The 19719-nt window shown below is 36.5% G+C and overlaps 3 protein-coding genes across 3 annotated transcripts; all 3 read right to left on the bottom strand.

The window, feature by feature from the left end:
- Positions 1–660: 660 nt before the first annotated feature.
- Positions 661–2902, bottom strand: LOC109020022. The gene has a single exon (XM_019002414.2). The coding sequence runs from the start codon at positions 2701–2703 to the stop codon at positions 880–882; it is 1824 nt and encodes a 607-aa protein (XP_018857959.2). The 5' UTR covers positions 2704–2902; the 3' UTR covers positions 661–879.
- A 10704-nt stretch (positions 2903–13606) lies between these two features.
- LOC109020023 (protein NUCLEAR FUSION DEFECTIVE 4-like) lies at positions 13607–15470 on the bottom strand. Its single transcript, XM_019002415.2, has one exon. The coding sequence runs from the start codon at positions 15468–15470 to the stop codon at positions 13656–13658; it is 1815 nt and encodes a 604-aa protein (XP_018857960.2). The 3' UTR covers positions 13607–13655.
- Positions 15471–17230: 1760 nt separating this feature from the next.
- Positions 17231–19352, bottom strand: LOC109019859 (protein NUCLEAR FUSION DEFECTIVE 4-like). The gene has a single exon (XM_035691712.1). The coding sequence runs from the start codon at positions 19299–19301 to the stop codon at positions 17496–17498; it is 1806 nt and encodes a 601-aa protein (XP_035547605.1). The 5' UTR covers positions 19302–19352; the 3' UTR covers positions 17231–17495.
- Positions 19353–19719: the final 367 nt, after the last annotated feature.

Here is a 19719-nt window from a genome sequence, read left to right as displayed (position 1 = left end):
CAACACTAAATCAATCAAATTTATTACAAACAGTTATCAAGATAATTATAAAAAATATATATATGTATTAATATAAGAAAATCTGAAATGGCATGCAAATAAAAATCTATATTAATGTGGCCGGGTCATTTGACAATGACAACAGTACGTCTCATGATCAGGAGATTCAGGACGTTATTGGGCATTGATTACCTAATCATAGGGTTACACTACAGGGATCCAAATCGATCTCTTGCAGTTTTTCCCCCGTAACCTTTCCGTTCTCTATGGCAACGATGACAAATACAGGGCAGCAAGTACTTGGCCTTTGGAATCAACAGCCAACAGGTATTCCATTTGTGTAAAAACCGATATATGCATATCGTTGCAAGTCGAGTACTAGAATATATATATCGGCTGCCGGATATAAAATATAAGTAATGTTAGATAAAACTTTCAAATAGGTAAGTTTTATACGAATCTTTTATAAAAATGTGAATTGACCCACTAATTAAAAATAATTTTTTATATTTTTTTATGGTAGAATTTATATTTTTACAAGAATTTATCTATTTAAAACTTGTACAAGTAATTTATTGTGAAATATTTGATAAGAACGTTACTTTTTTAGGAGCAACAGTCATGCATCATCATTAATCGTAAAATCGAGTACGACAATCAGACAGAACCCTGAAATCTTCTTATAAACGTATAAAACAAGTACACAAGATCTAATTTTACAGGATAAAAGGGCATAAAAAAAAAGGCTAAATTACAAACATCATCACAAGAAGTATAAATAAAGTGATCCAAAACTGTCGCTTATGGACATAAATTAGATCGATGGGTCATAAATGGCTCCCAAATTGGTTCCTTGTCCCTATCCGGCCTTCATTATTGTTAGTTACGCTGTGCTAATTCTGTCTGTCGAACACGACCATTTGCAACCATCGTGGTTTCATTCTCGATCACATGATTCGCGTCCTCTTGGAACTTCTTGTAAATGTCGCTCTTGTAGAACTTCCTGGTCCTAATCACCAAGATGAGCGAAACAAGTGTGCCAAAGAAGGTCACGGCGGCTATGATAATGAAAGACAATTTGAAGCAGTCAACCCCAGTGCAGTTCAAGTCCTCCCCGGGCTTCCTTTCGAGCCCCAACGCTGCCATCTGCTTCTCTGCCTCCCTATCGTATAGATGCCCAGCGACCCTCACATTGAGCAAGTATGACCCAATTGGGCTAGCCACCGCTGCAAAATTGAACAGCGTAGAGTAGTACTTAAGCCCAAAAAGTTCAGAGATTATCGAGAAGAGTAGTGGCCATTGTGCACCAAAACAAAACCCAATAATCACTGATGCCACATAGATGCCGTTCGGGACGTTAAAGGCAATTAGGAGGTGACCCACGCAGGATAAGAGGAGGACCAGTGTGAGGATGAGAGGGCGAGGAAATTTGTACTTTGTTATGAACATTTCCGAGGCAATACCTGCGACGACACGTCCGAGATAGTTCCAAATGCTTACCAGAGACACAAAAGTACTTATGCTTCTCTTCGGGTATCCTAAGGAACTTCCTATTTGATTCAAGTTGTCTATCACCGTTAACGAGCCCCCAAGACCACAAATTGTTGCAATGAATATCACTAACATGTCGATGCTGAAAAGTGCTTGTAGTATGGTATAGTCCTCCCCTCTATTCGGTGGCTGAAACATGGTCTTCCAACAAGAAACTTGTTCTTTCTCAGCACCTGGTTCCGCAAGCGAAATTGTGGAAGTGCCAGTTTGTGGTGGATGGACAGGGCTCTTCGTCTGGGTTGCCTCCTCGGTAGTTATTTTCAATGATCCGGGATCGTTCAGAGCTTCTTTCTTGCTCTTCCAAACCTTATACTCGTCCATAATAACGACGGCAAGTGGGAGGAACAGCAAGAAAAGCACCACGGCTGCGCTTCCTCCATACTCACTTTGTGTGAAGTCGACCCTTTTCTCTACTATAATCACGACCATCAAAAACCCCGCAAGACAAAGCGAGATATAGAGGAAATTATAGAAAAGCGTGATCTCGTTTGGCTGTCGAGTAGCCTTGATGACCCTAATGGTTCGAAGGAAAGCCAGACATATAGCAGAAGGAAGCCACGCTATGAGCAAAATCAAAGACTTGGCGTCTTCGACGTAGAGAGCATGGTAAACCTGAGTGATAACTGCGCCACTAAGACCCGTGTAACCCTTCAAAACACCAATGACGATTCCACGGCTTTCAGGGATGCTCTTTATGGCGGTGACAAGCGCTCCAGTGTTGACGAAAGGTTGTGAATTGGAGCCAATGCATATATACAAACACATTTGCCAGACATGGGGCTTGGCGATTCTTCCGGTGACGCTGAGCCAGATCATGAAGTAGCCAAAAAAGCTGAAAGACGCGCCCATAGCTAAGACCACCCACGGGGGTGTGATCTCGTTGATAAGGCCGGAGATGACGCCGATGTTTGCGCCTAAGTCCTTGTAGAAGCTGATCAAATTGAGAGTGGTTTGGTCATAACCGAGCTTGGACTTGATCTCGCCGGAGTAGAGGCCGAAGATGTAGCTCAAGCCAGCAGTGTTCATGATTAAAAGAGACGCGAACATCATGAATCTCCGCCCCAGGAGCACTTGGAGGGTGAGGCCCTTTATGTCCGCAAACCGGCCTCCACCACCACCCCCACTTCCAGTACAGCATCCGGGAACCACCATATTTATTTCCCTTTCTCTTTCTTTCTTTCTCACTCGCTACTTGATTATTGCCAAGTCTTTTGCTCACTTCTGCAGCGTTTTTGCCTCTTGCGGAGAAATACGGGTAATTAATCAACTAAAAAAAGACATTATCCAGTTGATTCGTCATTGATATTGATGCATCAAACGCAATATTAATATAACGAAACTCTGGCATTAACATGCAGTGCTAAATGTATTGATAGTTTATAATATAACGTCACACAGTACGTACTAAGTAGCAGTACTAGTGCTGATTTTACAGATAATGATGAAACAAAATTTATCAAACAAATTATACTCGTCTAGTCAACGTTCGGATTATATATTTTTTGTGTGTGAAAGGAAGAAAATTAAACATATCCTTTCAATTAAGTTGGACTTTGGATGGGCAGTACTACTTGAAACTTTGTAATCTTAGAAAAATCCAGTTTTGTGTATTCTCTAATTGTTCTTATTTAATATTGAATGATTTCGTGGATGCCCATCAATTTTGACCGACAACAGCTAGAGCCATCTGAATTATATGTATACTATTCGGTACCTATTCGGTACCGAATTTTCGGTGGGCGTAGCAGCTGATCTCTTCATCCCGAATATATATATACATACTAGCAGAAGTGTAACGTGCAAGATACGTTTTACTAGTTAGAAAGGAAAAAAAAATATGGAAATAAATTGTCATTGGATGTTAGCCGTGAGCTTTCCTTGAAAGAAACATAGAAACAATATTTAAACACTATTTTCTATGTTTGGTTGGGAAAATAGCGTGATTCAAATCAGGTATATATAAACTCAAACACATCGATCGAAGTACTAATTGATTATCTAGCAAAGTCAATGGAACTGCAATGTTTTTCTTTAGTCATATCTACCAATACGCAAGATTGTTATTTTCATTTGAAGCCTTCATTGTTTAAAGCCATCACGAGTACTTGTCACAAAATAATGATCATGCATGAAATTGGTTGAAGGACTCGTGTAAGAATTCAGGAACGGTGTAAACAAACGACTTTAAACAAAAAAAACAGAGATTTTCAAAACTTCATTGTTTAAACCTTGCGTTCCTTCTGATTGATCTCTTCTAAATCTGCCCAATTATTTCTTGAGCAACTGATTATATATTCGATATATTCACCTTTAATAATAAACATAAGCATAGCGTAGAAAAGAACCATTTTCTATGTTTGGTTGGGAAAATAGCGTGATTCAAGTATACAAGTACCAAACGCGCGTATATTCAAAAATCAAGAAGTGACAGAATTGACAGTTTCTCACATTGCTTAATTAACCAATAGCTTCCATTGGGAAGCCATTTAACAGTAAAAGAAGTTACACAAATAGAATAGAAATGATGCTCTTTTTTCCATGCCTAGAAATTTATTTTAAGAGACTATGAAACTAAAGTCCCGTTTAGATAGGAAAAATTACTGTATGGTACAGAAGAGATGAATCTGTATTGTGTAACCAAACCATGCTTAAATGTTGATTTCTCTTCTCTGCCCTTCAGAGATAGTCATATTTTTCATGCCAGAAATTTTCTCTGAGTAAAGTAAACAAACTCATTAGGCACCATTCTAGAAGACTTTAGATTGGTGTACATTTTCTTGAGATCATAATGTGTGTACATGATTGACTTTAGATTGATAGGTATCCTGCACCTCTGACTTTTTAATTTGGCATAAGAAATGGAATATATTTACGTAAGGATGAAGTTGTTTTTTTGGATGTTATGAAATATTTGATGACAGGCCGGTATGTTGGGGTTGTATGTATATCATGATCGAGTTTGGTTAGCTAAAAGGGCTCATATATGAGTAATGCTAGGTACAGTCCCCACTTGGGGACTGCATATGCAGGCCTAGGCTATTTCAATTTTAAAATTTTTTAAAATTATAAAATTATCCCTTCTAAAATAATATTTTCTCTCATTTAATAATGTACCTGCACATGCAGTCTCCACTTGAGGACTGCAAATAGAATTTCTCCTCATATATACCTTCGTCAAGCTAGCTAGAGACCACAAACAAACTCCTCCATCTTTGTAAAGACGACCTTATTTTCTTGTGACTCTCCAGTAGTGGGGTTTTGATCTTTAGCAGTTTCGCTGCTGGTGATCATCTTGGTGGTGGCTAGAAGTGCAATTGCTTGAGGACCATATGCATGCCACCTCCTCCTCTTGCTTTTTAAGCATCACTTTCCTTACTCTTTCTAAAGATTTATAGAGATCCTCATCGTCATCTGTAAAAATTGGATTTTCATCTTCCTCTACTGCAACGATTCTAATGCCTAGAGGTTTCTTATATTCCCTAAATCTCTAAATTTTAGGGAGTCAACTTAACTTTTTGACAAAATAAGCACTTCATCCGGTTTCTTATTTTAAGGTATATTTTTAGGATTTGAACATTGATTCTCTATATTTGGAGAGTCACTATATATTCATCCCCTAAATCAATTTTTATATATATTTTATAGGAAATAGTTAAAGATGTAGAAATAAAGTAGTAGAAATAATAATAAAGAAATAATAAAAAATATTATTTTAATAGAATAGAAAAAATATAGGGAATGAGATGTAGGGAATTTTTTAAATATGAATAAAATTTAAGAAAAAATTATTAGAAGTATTGTGATTTCTAGCTAAAATTTAAGAAAAATTATAAAAAATGGAATGTGAATGCTCTAATCCTTCAGCAGTAGGAGAATTTTTATCCGAGCTTCCAGAGTTAGATATCCATGTTGACGCATGGCTCCATGGTGCGCGCCACTGCTCTAAGTTACCAATAACCCGACGAGAAATGAATTCAATATATGTGAACTTAGCGCCAAAAGCTATATATCTTGCTCTCACGTGTGCACAGGGTGCGCACACACTCATAACCAAAGATTATAAACATAAACGACATTCTGGATGTTCATTCACAATAAATGCACACGATCCGTTTCTTCTTCTTAGATAGGCGTTACCTCTTGTATATATATAATCTTTTGTAATTGTATTATGCCTATTCTTATTAATATAATCGTTTACTTAAGAAAAAATTGCACACAATGGATATATCAATATAAAATATGCGATTTAATTTCCTTTGTTACCCTGTCAACGATCTGGCAGAACTATAAATTTGTTACGGGAGGGAGGGAGGCCGAGCAAAACTAAAACTATAATAAAATATTTTTTGTTCTATTTCTAGGTTAAAATAATCTATAAGATCAAAATAATTGTGTAGAGAGGGACTAATATGATTTTTAGATCAGAGAGCATACACAAGATGAGATTAATATAATCCTATTAAATCATAAAAAATAATATATATATTTTTTTCAAACTTTGGGGGGGCCATGGCCGCCCTGCCCCTTCATAAGTCTACTGCTGTCAACGATATTCTTGAGGAAAATATCCTTCATGCCATTTTATTTTTAAATGAAGAGAACATTGATCAATAGTTAGCTATACTAAATGAACATTGAGAGAAGACATAAAATTCATTATGACAATTCATTCATGAATATTTGTTACAAAACAAAGTTGTGAACCTAAAAGATTATTATTTGTGCCTAGAAACCAAGATGGAGTATAATGATTAGATATCATACTTTTCAGTTCCTTCAATGCAATACCCTAAAAGACGAACTAAGTTCTTATGCCGCCGAAGGTGACCTATAGCATCAACTTCCACTCTAAATTCTTTCTCAGCTTGTCCTCTGTAAGATAATTATGTAAAGACTAAAAGTATAAAAAAAACAATAAAAGCTATAGAAAACTGCTAAGGATTGGAACCTATGATTAAAAAACTGCACATGTAAAAGGAGAACGAGTACTCAGTCTATCTGATTTTTTATCATGTAAAAGGAGTATAAGCCTATGAAATGAAAAGGCTAAACAACATCCGGACCCCTCTACAACTACAAGTGACTTCCCTGTAATATTCTCGAAAGGGTTTAAAGCAGAAAAAGTCCCTCCAAGAGAGATCAAACATCTTTCGCTTACTTGTGCTAGTCTTTGAGCATCTAATTTGCTTACAAAAAAAAAAAAAAAACAACAACAACAGAGAGACTAGCTATGAGAACAAGAACTCAAATCACCATGCTCGGTCCTCAAAGGACAAAATAACCCATACTGATGAACCAGAAAGAATTGAACTGATAATCGGTCAGGGACAAAATGAAAGAGACAAAAACTCAAATCACTACATTCGGTCAAACATGGGCAAAATTTGGCGCCCCAAGAAAACCAAAATATTAGTAAACCTCAGATGTAAAGTCAAAGATTAAAAAAGTCAAAGAAATTAAACCCAAAAACCCTAAAATGCAAAACGCCAAAACCATCTAGATGAACCCAAATGCATGAAACACTAGTTTAGAAGAATCTGCGAAAATCCATACCCAATGATTGCTGATAACAATAACGCAAAACAAGATCAAATTCGAAAAAACGAGACGCCAAAAAACGCCTTCACGAAATCCAACTAGCAAAGTTTTCGTCGAGCTGGCTGTCACCGAGCGTGAAGAGGTGGTTTCCATCGAACCCTAGGAATACATTCGGAAGCCTCACATTCTCTCTCTCTATGGGCTTTGGTTTTTGTTGGAGAAAGAAGCATCAAATAATGAGGGACGACAAAACCCTCCTGTCCGGTGTGCTCCGCGGCTGCTGACGGCAGCAAGGGTAATGTGGTGGAAAGAGAGAGAGAGAGAGAGAGAGAGAGAGAGAGAAAATAGGGAGTCTGAGATGAGAGAGAACTTGGGAGAGAGAGCAAGCCAAGAGTGAGAGATAGGGAATTTTGTGGGTCTGGAGATAATCATAATATCACTACACTCGATAGGGAGGAAACATCCCCTCACGCTGACAACGTAAGAAAGTAAACCAGTCATTGAAAACCAAATGAAAAAATAATTGATGATCAAGAAGGACAAATACCACAACTGAACCGATACCTAGTCACAAACCAACGAAATTGAGGAACCTAAATATAATCATAGTCGATGAAATTAAGCAACAAAAATGTAAAAATACGAATAAAACAAAAGGGAATCGAGGGACAAAATTGGAAAATAAATTAAAAAGAGGGACAACAACGTAAATATGTGAATAAAATATAGGGACATAAATGGAAAGGAAAAGTGGTTGAAAAATTACTATCATGAGACCGGCGGACACAACCATAAATTTATATAAAACAAAAGCAAATTGAGGGATAAAAACGGGAAAGAAGCAAAAAGGATGGTCTAAAAGATAAATATGGGAACGGATCAAAGCAATGTATGCAGAGGGATAAAAAGGAAAAACCACTAAAATAGAGGGGCAAAATGAAAAAAAAAATGTAGTGAAAAATTCACTATTTATCAAGGACATGAGTACTTGATCAGGCCCAAACCTAGCTATGTGGTATTAAGAACGAATAACACCAAAAAATAAATGGAAAAGTAGCAAGGGTCGAAACGTAAAGCGCATGCATGAATCCCTTTCCCATGGGAAACAAAACAAAGTTAAAAAGTAATGCTAAATATATCACAGCAAGAGACGTATATTTTTTTTTAAAAAAGAGTGTAATTTATTATTTAAAAATTAAAAAATTTCATATATCTCATATTTATTTATTTATTAAGAATAAGTGAGCGATACTTATATATTTTATAATTGTAAATATCACTTCTTGAAATCAAAACGGGTGAATCGGTGATAATGTAATTTAAAGGGGTAATTTATTTAATTGAAGATTAAATTCATCCTCCAGCTTTAGATGGCAAACGTAGCTAGAAGAGGTTATTACAAGTTGTGAAATTAGCTAGAATATTATTAATTTTATTTCCCTCGAGGAGCTAGCTACTAGCTATAGTTATATAATAATATTATTATTATAAAAATAAATAATAGCCCCCGGCCTTGCTGTATCGATGATCACACTTCACGCCGATTTCTGTGGGGATCCAAATATTCCAGCGATTCCACATGGTTGAGAGTTGATCAGCAATTGACAATTAACTACGTACCCTTGATCTCTACCTACCACTCATATTTTATATCTCACAACTCGGAATATATCTATGCATGCATGCATGCTGCAATAATTTGCGTGTGATCTCTAGCTCGTCCACACCAAATCAGTATTAAAATAAGTATACTTACTATTTAAAATTATCTAGCTAGCGAGATATACATATATATATATATATAGTTTTTATGGACACAATCGATGTGTCTAATTGTCAAGTTCGCCCTAATTAAACTTTGTAGAACTTTCGCAATCTCATCATGCATATATATATATATATATATATATATATATATATATTGAACTTAATTTATATGAATTTCAATGCGTGATCAAAACCATTATTTCAAAGGAATGAAATTAAATTATAATTGAAAGACCTATCCCGAGCCAATTAACGTGTCCTAAATTGTCATATTTTGTGTGTGTATCTATATATATATATATATATTCACCCCAGAGACAATCAACAATATTATTGTCCCTCTTTCCTAGCTAATACCATTAACTTAAGACGACTCTGACTTCAGATTAATTGCTTTGAATTTATATTTTGTTTGGTCCAACCGACAAGAATAGATATGTGGTATTATAAAAAAAAAAAAAGAATTCTAATCCAAATCCTTGTGCTTTATCAAAGAAGACTCGTGGCATCAACGAAAATGGCCTGCCCAAGTTGTTACCGATCGAATGGCCTAGAAGCCTACTTCATTACGTAGCAAAGAGTAATTCTATATATAATTTTAAAATAAATAAATGATGCGTAATTATTTTAAATAAAAATTAATTTTTTTATTAAAAAATTAATTTTTTTATATAAATTTTATATTTAATTAATTTTTTTAAAATTATTATGTGACAGTTACGTAATTTATAATTATAAATATCCTTTTTCTTTAGCGAAAGATCAACTTTATAGAGTGCCTGCGTGCCGTGGCCTATGGAAAACTTCATTTTCACTTGTGGGCTCAGCTTTGTTGGATCGACAAGTACGTTTTTGTAGTCAAACCGTCCAATGTTCCCGCTGCCATTTTCTTTATTGAACATTAATGCTATTTATAATTAAATTGATGTAAACATACCCTCTGTTATTAGTTATATGATCTATTATAATCCTAAAAATATTCAAAATCATAAAATTAATGCTAATAAATGTGACAAGCTTTCACATCAATAATATATTTGGTGTATCAAAAATTTATAAATAAATTTTCTTTCTTAATATGAAGAAATAAAATAAAGAGCATATCAACTCTATAAAATATTGACAGACCACCTTTTCAACTCTTATATGATTTAAAATTATGGTAGACAATAGAATTTTATACCTGAAAGCGAGTTGATGCAATTTCTTTTATTTTTTTCCTTAAAAAAAACGGAAACTACAAATGATCAAACCGCAAAAAGGTTTAAAGTCTTGTTTGATTATATAATTTAGATGAGATATTTTGGTAAAAATTTAATAAATATTATTTTTTAATTTAAAATTTAAAAATTTTTATTTTAAAAAATTATAATAATTAAATTAAATGAAATAAAATAATTTAATTTTATATAAATTAACCAAACCGGCCTAGGAGTTGATGACTCTGGCCAGCTCACCATCTGTCTCCTCGTAATTGCAATTGAATAATTCAAATGTACGTTGAATCGTTGACCGGGCTCTAGTCATCCTTCTGAATCAATTATTCTTTTATTGCTAATAATAGTTCTGAATATTTTTTTTTTAAAAAGGACGGATCTCTAATTTGATTGATAGCCTCATTTTTTATAGAGAAAATCCGTAGTTACAAAATTTTGATGCTGAGATGTACAATTAAAAATAAATAAAAGATCAAATCTCAAACATCAAGAGAAACACCAAACAACAGAACTACAAGTCTAAACATTTATAAAAAAAAAAAAAAAAAAAGACCAATACAAAATCAAAACAAAAAACCAAGCCTAAACCAAAACTTGGGAAATAATCTATAAAATATGCAAATAAGGAAAATCAATTCTATCCATTTTGAGAAGACACCGTAACTGGCTAGGCATATGATCACTATCATTATACAAATCCATATCAGAACCCCATATACCTCTCTTAACAAGAAAATCAGCCACATCATTTCCTTCATGATAAATATGACTCACACGATACTTCATGCACTCTAAATAAGCAAGTAGATCATCCCAATAATCCTCTAGATACCAAATACGACAAACACCTTTATTAAGCCAATTAACAAGAAGCTGAGTATCCATCTCAATCTCCACTCGGAAGAAACCAAGCTAATAGCACCTCCTAACCCCTTCCCACAAACTTCTCAATTCAGCAAAATTATTAAATCCCTGACCCAAAAAATAGAATAAGCCACTTTTAACCGGCCAAAGTTATCACGAATAACACCATTAGCACCGGTCAGGTAAGGATTACCCAAACTACTACCATACATATTTAGCTTCACCCAATCCTGAGGAGGTCTAGACCACCTCACCACATGGACTATTCTAGGCTTTGGAAAAACCACAGGAATCAGTCTATTCAATATAGCGACATCCTAATTAGAAACACGAGAAATTTTCATAGTCAATTGCATGATCTTTCGAATCTAGCTTTTAATGACATGCCAAATAGAATAAACTGTATCAGTTCTATCCTCAGTTATGAGCTTTACAGTGCCTGTTCCAAAGCTACCAAGAAATAATAGAAGGCAGAATACCAAAAATAATACGAAGCTGAAAAGACTTCCCGGCATGTCGGAACCAAAAATTAACTTGCTCATTCCAAGTATGGAAAACACCCATGTGCACCCCTAACTGGATAGCGGTCATACGCCAAATATGTCTAACGACATCTCCAGTACAAAGCACATGATTTAGATTCTCAATATGACCCAAAGAGCAACAATTACACTTAGAAACAATAGGAATACCAACAGATCTAATCTTTCCATCAACACTCAAACAGTTGTTATAGACATTCCACATCATAATATAAATATTTTTAAAAAGGGAATTATGCCAAATCCACTGAGCCCAATGTAAGGAATGAGCCCTAACTCGAATACAATTCCAAGTACTTTTGGTAGAAAAATTTTCATCACTATCTTTTAGCGAGATTAAAACATCATGCCCATCATTCCTCCTAGCCAAAAACTTACACAACTCAGAAGCTTCTTGAAAACCCACTAGCCTTGCCAGTAAGGGAATATCTCAACCAGTATCAATACGACAATCTTTAAACTTTAAGAGAGGTTGTTCAAGAACAGGATATTGGGAGCTAAGAGCCTAAGAGGACCCCCCTCTTCCCAATTATCAAACTAAAAAGATATATTCCCCTCGCGCATAGTCCACTTTGAATTATTTAAAACTTTCAGGATACAGTAGACAATAGATTTCCAAAATCGAGTGCCCTTATTAGGCACCAAAAGAGATGAGTGATTATTTTGGGCATACTTTGCTCTAAGAAAATCTGCCTATAAAGACTAACCCTTAATTAGACACCAATCAAGTTTCATATGTAAAGCCTTTTGAATGTCCTCAAAATCCTGAATACCCAAACCACCTTCCTTAGTAAGCTTGCAGATGTTATTTTAAAAAATCTATTTTCTCTTACATTTCCCTTCAGACTCCCCCAAAAGAAAGAACTCATAATCCTATTCAAAATTCTGATCACATTCTAAGGAACATGTAAAATGGTCATAAGATGAATAGCCATACTCGAAAGAACATGGCAAAGAAGGATAGTCCGACCATTAATAGAAAGTAGTTTCATCTTCCAATCCGCAATTTTATTTTTTATTTTTTCAAGCAACTGACCAAAATCATTAACTTTCAATCTCCCAACCACAATAGAGACACTCAAATATTTAAAAGGAAAATACCTTTTAGAGAAACCAGTAATAGATGCATGACAAACTTGACCCAGGTCTTAAATCTTTATGAATCTTGGACAGGTCGAAAATAAACATCTCTCTCTTATTTGTTTCCTTCAGTAAAAAAAAAAATACTTGTTCGGCCAACTGTGTATGATCATTGATCATCATCCACCAGCCGCTATATATTTTATTCCGACTAAACTTATTAAATAGTACGTGACAGCTTTTATTCCATATGGAAGGAAATTTATGAAATAAAGGCATGAATAATATAACAAATTAAGAGATAACATGTCTCTCGTTTTCCAAATTAAATTCTCATCCGAAGAAAAATATATATATTTATATATATAAATATTTATAGAAAAAAGATACTTACAACCGTGAATTGCGTAACCGTCGTGTAATCGCTTTGAAAAAAATGAATAAAACATGGGACTCACATGAAAAAAATTAATTTTTTAATAGTAGATCCCACTCTTTTTCAAAGTAATTACGCGGCGGTTACGCACTTTACGGTTGTATGTAGAATTACTCATATTTATATATGTAGAGAAAAATCTAGAAAAAAAGGAATTTATAAGACAATTAAGAGATAATTCTTGATATGTCACTGATCTTTTGTTTTTTCCTTTAATTTGCGGGGGATAGTTGGAGTAATTCGTATAGGAAAAGCAAAAAACTGAAAGGAAAACAATATTAAACCCATTTTGTATTAAAAATAAGAGCGATATTACACTGCCGTTTGAGTAGTATTTCATTTGACCGTTAGGTCAAATTGACCTTTTAATTTTTGTTCAATTTATTTATTTATCATTTTAAAATATTTTTAAAAAATATCGAAAATATCAATACATTAATAATTAATTTCTTAACTATTAAATAAAAAAAACAAAAAATTAAAATACATAAAGTATAAAAAATGAAGGAGATAAATTAGTCGGCAAAGTGGTAGCATTTTTTTAAAAATAAACCAAGTTTTTGTTCCGATCGATCCTTATCAAATAAACATGATATGCGTGCCCATGATCTGTCTCTTCTTTCTAAGATCTTTTTTACTTTCGTATGTTGTCTAAAGTCAACGGTTCTGGCCAGTACCATTGGTATCCAAGGATTTTCCAGCCATCGCCACCTCCTCGGTTGCTCGCACCTCCTCCCGGAACTTCTTGTAAATGTCACTCTTGTAAAACTTCCTAGTCCTGAGCACCAATACGAGGGAAACAAGCGAGCCAAACAACGTCACTGCCGTAATTATAACGAAAGACAGCTTGAAGCAATCGACCCCAGTACAGTTTAAAGCCTCCCCTCGCTTCCTCTCGAGTCCCAAAACGGCCAGCTGCTTCTCAGCTTCCCTGTCGTATAAATGTCCAGTTACCCTAACGTTGAGTATATATAATCCAATTGGGCTTGCCACTGACCCAAAATTGTACAGAGTCGAGTAGTATTTAAGGCCAAAAATTTCAGAAATTATTGCGAAAATTAACGGCCATTGTGCCCCGAAAGTAAACCCGATTATTATGGATGCCACATAGAGACCGCCGGGAGGATTAAAAGCAATCAGAAGGTGACCAGCACATGCGAATAGGAGGACTATAGTGAGCAGGAGAGGGCGTGGGAATTTGTATTTTTTCAAAAGAATTTCGGAGACCAAACCCGCCACCACCCGCCCAAGATAATTCCATATGCTTACAAGAGAGACAAAGGTGCTTATGCTGCGAGCTGGGTATCCGAGCGACGTTCCCATCTGTCCCAGATTGTCTATGGCCGTTAAGGTGCCTCCAACGCCACAAATTGCCGAAAAGAATAGTATCAACATGTCGATGCTGCAGAGTGTTTGGAGTATGGTATAGTCCTCCCCTCTATCCGGCGGCGTAAATATGGTTCCCCAACATGAAACTTGCTTTCTTGCATCTCGTTCAGGGGCCAAATTGATTGTCTCTGGAGTACTAAAGCAGGCTCGGGGAACGGAGAGTTCAGTACTAGTTTCCATGCTCGGCTTCTCGGTGATTATTTTCAGCGCCTTGGAAGAGTTATTGACCGATAATTTCTTGCCCTTCCAAAGATTACGCTCCTCCATGATAACGACAGCAAGCGGAAGAAAGAGCAAGAAAAGTGCCGTAGCTGCACTGCCACTGTACTCGCTCTTCGTTAATGTAGCCTTTTGCTGTACTACAATCATGATCGTCAGAAACCCAGCGAGGCCAAGTGATATATATAAGAAATTATAGAAAACTTGGAGCTCGTTCTGTAGCCGATTGAACTTCATGGTTCTTATAGTTCGTAGAAAAGCGAAAGATATCGCGGCCGGAAGCCATCCTACTAGCAAAATCAATGATTTTGAGTCGTTACCATAGATAGCATGGTAGAGTTGGGTGAGTATAGCACCACTAAGGCCCACGTATCCCTTTAGAAGCCCTAACACGATCCCGCGGCTTTCTGGGAAGTTCTTCACGCAGGTGACGAGTGCTCCAGTGTTGGCAAAAGCCGTTGAATTTGCCCCAAGACATATGTACAAGCACATCATCCATACGTGGGGCTTTGCCATTCTCTCGGTCACTGCCAGCCATATCATTAAGTACCCAAAAAAGTTCATGACTGCACCCAGTGATAAAACAAACCACGTGGGTGTGACCTCGGCGATGAGGCCGGCTGGGACGCCGACGTTGGTACCAACGTCCTTGAAGAAGCTGACCAAGTTGAGGGTGCTCTGGTCATATCCGAGGACGGATTTGAGGACGTTGGAGTACAGTCCAAACGCGTAGGGTGTTCCGGCGGTGGACATGATTAGCAATGATGCGAAAACCGAGAACCATGGCCCTGTGAGCACTTGGGTAATAAACCGCTTCTTGCTAGCCAAGCTCCCTCCACCTCCACTGGGTCTGGCAGCCTCCATTTCTTTCAGTACTCTGTTAGTCGCACCAAACAGTACTATACTTGCGAGTTTTTTCTTGAAGAAAAAACTATAGTTATAGACAAAAAATACGTATGTGTGCGTATGCGTGAGAGACTGATCTGAGACATATATAGACAGAGATTGCAGCATTATCGCTTTTAAAAAGAATAAAACAAGTAGAGTTTGGATTGGTCGAACAATACTTCAACTTGATTGCTGCTCAGCTTGCTTCGTCATATATTGTAATTTTTAACGATCAATAATTTACTTGTAAACTTATTTATTAGGTGTGTTTTTGGACTATTTCATCTTTTCTTCTTTCATTCTTTCATCATATATAGCTTAACGAGGCCTCGGAATATAAAAATGTTAAGAGGCAACTTTCAAATATATATTGTGGTTTCACGAGAACTAGCTGGAGTTTGTGCACTCGTGAATTTCCAGTACTATATTATATTAATGAATGGATGAACCAAGGAATGATCATATGACCCAAAAGTAAGAATAAAAGTACAGACCAGACCATATGCATGCAGGTCAGGTCACAGATCGAGATCGACAAGCTGTATATATAAGCTGGAAAACCCGGCCCATTCCGAAGGAGTTAAAGGAGTAGAACATGTTGGAACTTCATGCAATATGGTTCTAATTAGGCTGCTTAATTGAGTCTTGGTCGACGTCAAATACTACTGCTGACCTTGTACATAATCTAAAAGTCAGCAAAGAATTAGATCAATGCAAATTTCTTTAATTTGTCCTATATATAACGATTTTCTTGCACCCCAGTTATCCACTTCATCACAATTTTCTTGACTGGGTAATGGTGATTTTAGATTAAAAGAAGAATTTATATACAGGTTTGAGTGAAGGTCAGAGAATCCATTCATTGGACAACCATGGATAAATACGAACTTCGTAGATCACATAATTAATAGATCAAGACTTTACGTTAATTTAATATTAGATATAGTTTTAGACTAAATAAATTATGTGCACTCGTTTTAAAAAATAATAAATCTATTATTGAAAAGTAAATTTTTTCACGAACCTAAATATAAATTTATCTAAATTAAAAAAAAAAAACATATACGCCAAACTTATACGTACATGATCTACGACTTTATATTATTAATAGATCATATTAAAATTAACCAGTGCCACAAGAAATGGGTTCTCTTTTCTCTCTCTCTCACCATAAACTGAGCTGTTCGTGCTAGAGCTTTCTGGAATTTAATGGGAGGGTAGGGAAGGTGACATGCTCCGGTCTATCTGTAGTACGACTATACTAGATTTAATTTGTCTTGCTCCCCCGGCCTCTCATTTTCAGATGCTGCATGTCAAGTTGGCTCATTTAATTATTAAAAGCGCACCCGAGAGAAGATATTATCTTTAATTACGTCTGAATATCAAGTTATAAATATCAGTATATACACTTCTTCTGGATATTATATTTATATATATATAAATCTTTAATTACGTTATCTGAACATCAATGATATATATAATATATGAACCTAGCTAGCTTGAAAGAAATTAATGGCAATAGCCAATTAATTGTCCGCAACGTCCAAATAACCTAATTAATCGCGCGCTATCATTATTTATAAAACGATAATAATTATTAAAATCAAGAAGGGGCAAAATAATTTTCATCATTAAATTCAAAACACAATTAAAAAAAAATGCCTTGCGTACCTGATCTAGAGATCATAACATGTATTGCCTCGCATAGATAAAGAAGAAAAAATTAAAAACATGAAATAACAAGAAATTAAACTAGAGAAAAAGATCCCACTATCACACCGATCGATTAATACATATTTATACATGTGTCTTACATTACATACAATCCAATGGGACTACTACTTAATTCCCCATTTTACATCTTCGTTACGTTTATTATGTATACCTATAAATGCATATGATTATCCTTTTGCAATTTTTTTCCCTAATATATATATATATATAACTACTTGGTTGTTATCGGCAAGGACGATATTATCTAGGCATGCACCATAATTTGGCCTACGATGGTCCAACACCATTTGTGGTCATCGCCATCTCCGTCTCAGCCTCCTTAGCGGCCTGTTCCCGGAACTTCTTATAAATGTCACTCTTATAGAACTTCCTTGTCCGGAGCACCAAAAGGAGCGATACAATTGCACCGAATACAGTCACCGCCGTAATTATAATGAAAGACAACTTGAAGCATTCGACCCCAGTACAATCTAACTCCTTCCCAGATTCCCTTCTCAGCCCCAGTGCTGCCATTTGCTTCTCAGCCTCCTTGTCGTATAAATTCCCGGTGACTTTCACATTGAGCAAATATAGTCCGATAGGGCTGGCCACCGACCCAAAATTGTACAAAGTAGAGTAATACTTGAGGCCAAAAAGTTCAGAAATTATTGCGAAAAGTAATGGCCATTGTGCACCAAAACAAAACCCAATGATAACCGATGCTACGTAAAGTCCGTTGGGGACGTTGAACGCGATTATAAGATGACCAGCACATGATAATACGAGGGTCAGAGTGAGCATGAGGGGCCGAGGGAAGTTATACTTTTTGAGAACAATTTCTGAGCCAAATCCCGAGGCTACCCGTCCAAGATAATTCCAGATGCTCACGAGCGACACGAAAGTGCTTATGCTTTGCTTTGGGTACTTGTATGATTTCCCAATCTGTCCCAAGTTGTCTATGGCCGTTAACGTTCCCCCAACACCACAAATTGCTGTCATGAAAAGAATTAGCATGTCAGCGCTGAAAAGTGCTTGGAGTATGGTGTAATCCTCCCCTCTGTCTGGCGGCCTGAATACATTTTTCCAACAAGAAACTTGCTTTTCGGAGCTCGGTTGATCGGGGAGTGAATTTGTTGTGGCACCGGAAGACGCTGCTGGTGCAGATGGGGCGGCCTGATCTGGGTTCAGCTTCTCAGTGATTATTTTCAAGGGTGCCGCATTATCCATCTCTAGTTTCTTGGTGTTCCAAACTTTATACTCTTCCAAAATAACAACAGCGAGTGGGAGAAAGAGTAAGATAATCACTGCGATGGCGCTGCCACCATACGCACCCTGCGTGAACGTCACTTGGTTCTGTACTATGATCATAATCATCAAAAAACCTGCAAGACCAAGTGAAATATAGAGGAAATTGTAGAAAACTTTGAGTTCGTTCGGCTGCCGAATGACCTTCATGTACCGAATAGTTCGAAGAAAAGCTAAAGATACAGCAGAAGGAAGCCACCCTATAAGCAAAATCAAAGACTTCGCGTCATCCCCATAGATAGCATGATATATTTGTGTGATTATAGCGCCACTGAGACCCACGTATCCCTTTAAAATCCCCAACACAACGCCTCGACTTTCCGGGAAGTTCTTTACGCAGGGGACAAGGGAGCCAGTGTTGGCAAAAGACTGCGAGTTTGCCCCAATGCAAATGTAGAAGCACATGTGCCAAACATGGGGCGTTGCGATTCTTTTCGTCACAGCAAGCCATATCATGAAGTACCCGAAAAAGTTGAGGACCGCACCAATGGACAGAACCACCCACGGGGGCGTGACCTCGTTGATCAGGCCAGAGAGGACGCCAACATTAGCGCCCACATCCTTGAAGAAGCTGAGCAAATTGAGGGTGGTTTGGTCATAGCCGAGAACGGATTTGATGTCGTTGGAGTAGGCACCGAACATGTAGGTGGCACCTGCGGCGGACATGATCAGAAATGAGGCAAACACCATGAACCACCGACCGGTGATAACTTGGAGGCTCAGGCCCTTCATGTCGGTCCACCGAAGAGCAGAACCGCCACCACCGGTACCTGGTCCGGCAACTACCATGTTCTGATCTTTCTCTGTCTTTTAGCAACAGGTATAAGTTTGTTATGGAGATGCAATCACGCAAGAGGTGTGGAAGCCTGGTAGTGAATATATAGACAAAAGAGGATCGTGATATTGCGCGTGCGTGAGTGAGAGAGAGAGAGAGAGAGAGAGTGTGGGGGCAATTAAAATATGGAAAATGCTAGAGCTCCCGCTGGGGCTCCCGCTGGGAGCTGGAGCTCTAGTGTATTTTTTTATGTGTATTTTTTAATTTTTTTGTTATGTAAATATTTTTAATGATTTTAAATATTTTTAAAAAATAAAAAAATTTATAATATTATTAAATAATACTTGCTTAATCACGAAGTAAAATATAAAATATTTTTATATGATTTTTTATTTTATTTTGTGATTAAGGAAGTATTTTTTAATAATTTTT

This window comes from Juglans regia, chromosome 7 (assembly GCF_001411555.2).
Source record: "Juglans regia cultivar Chandler chromosome 7, Walnut 2.0, whole genome shotgun sequence".
NCBI lineage: Eukaryota > Viridiplantae > Streptophyta > Magnoliopsida > Fagales > Juglandaceae > Juglans > Juglans regia.
Note: the sequence above shows the minus strand (reverse complement) of the source record. Positions and strands in the feature narration are given on the sequence as shown.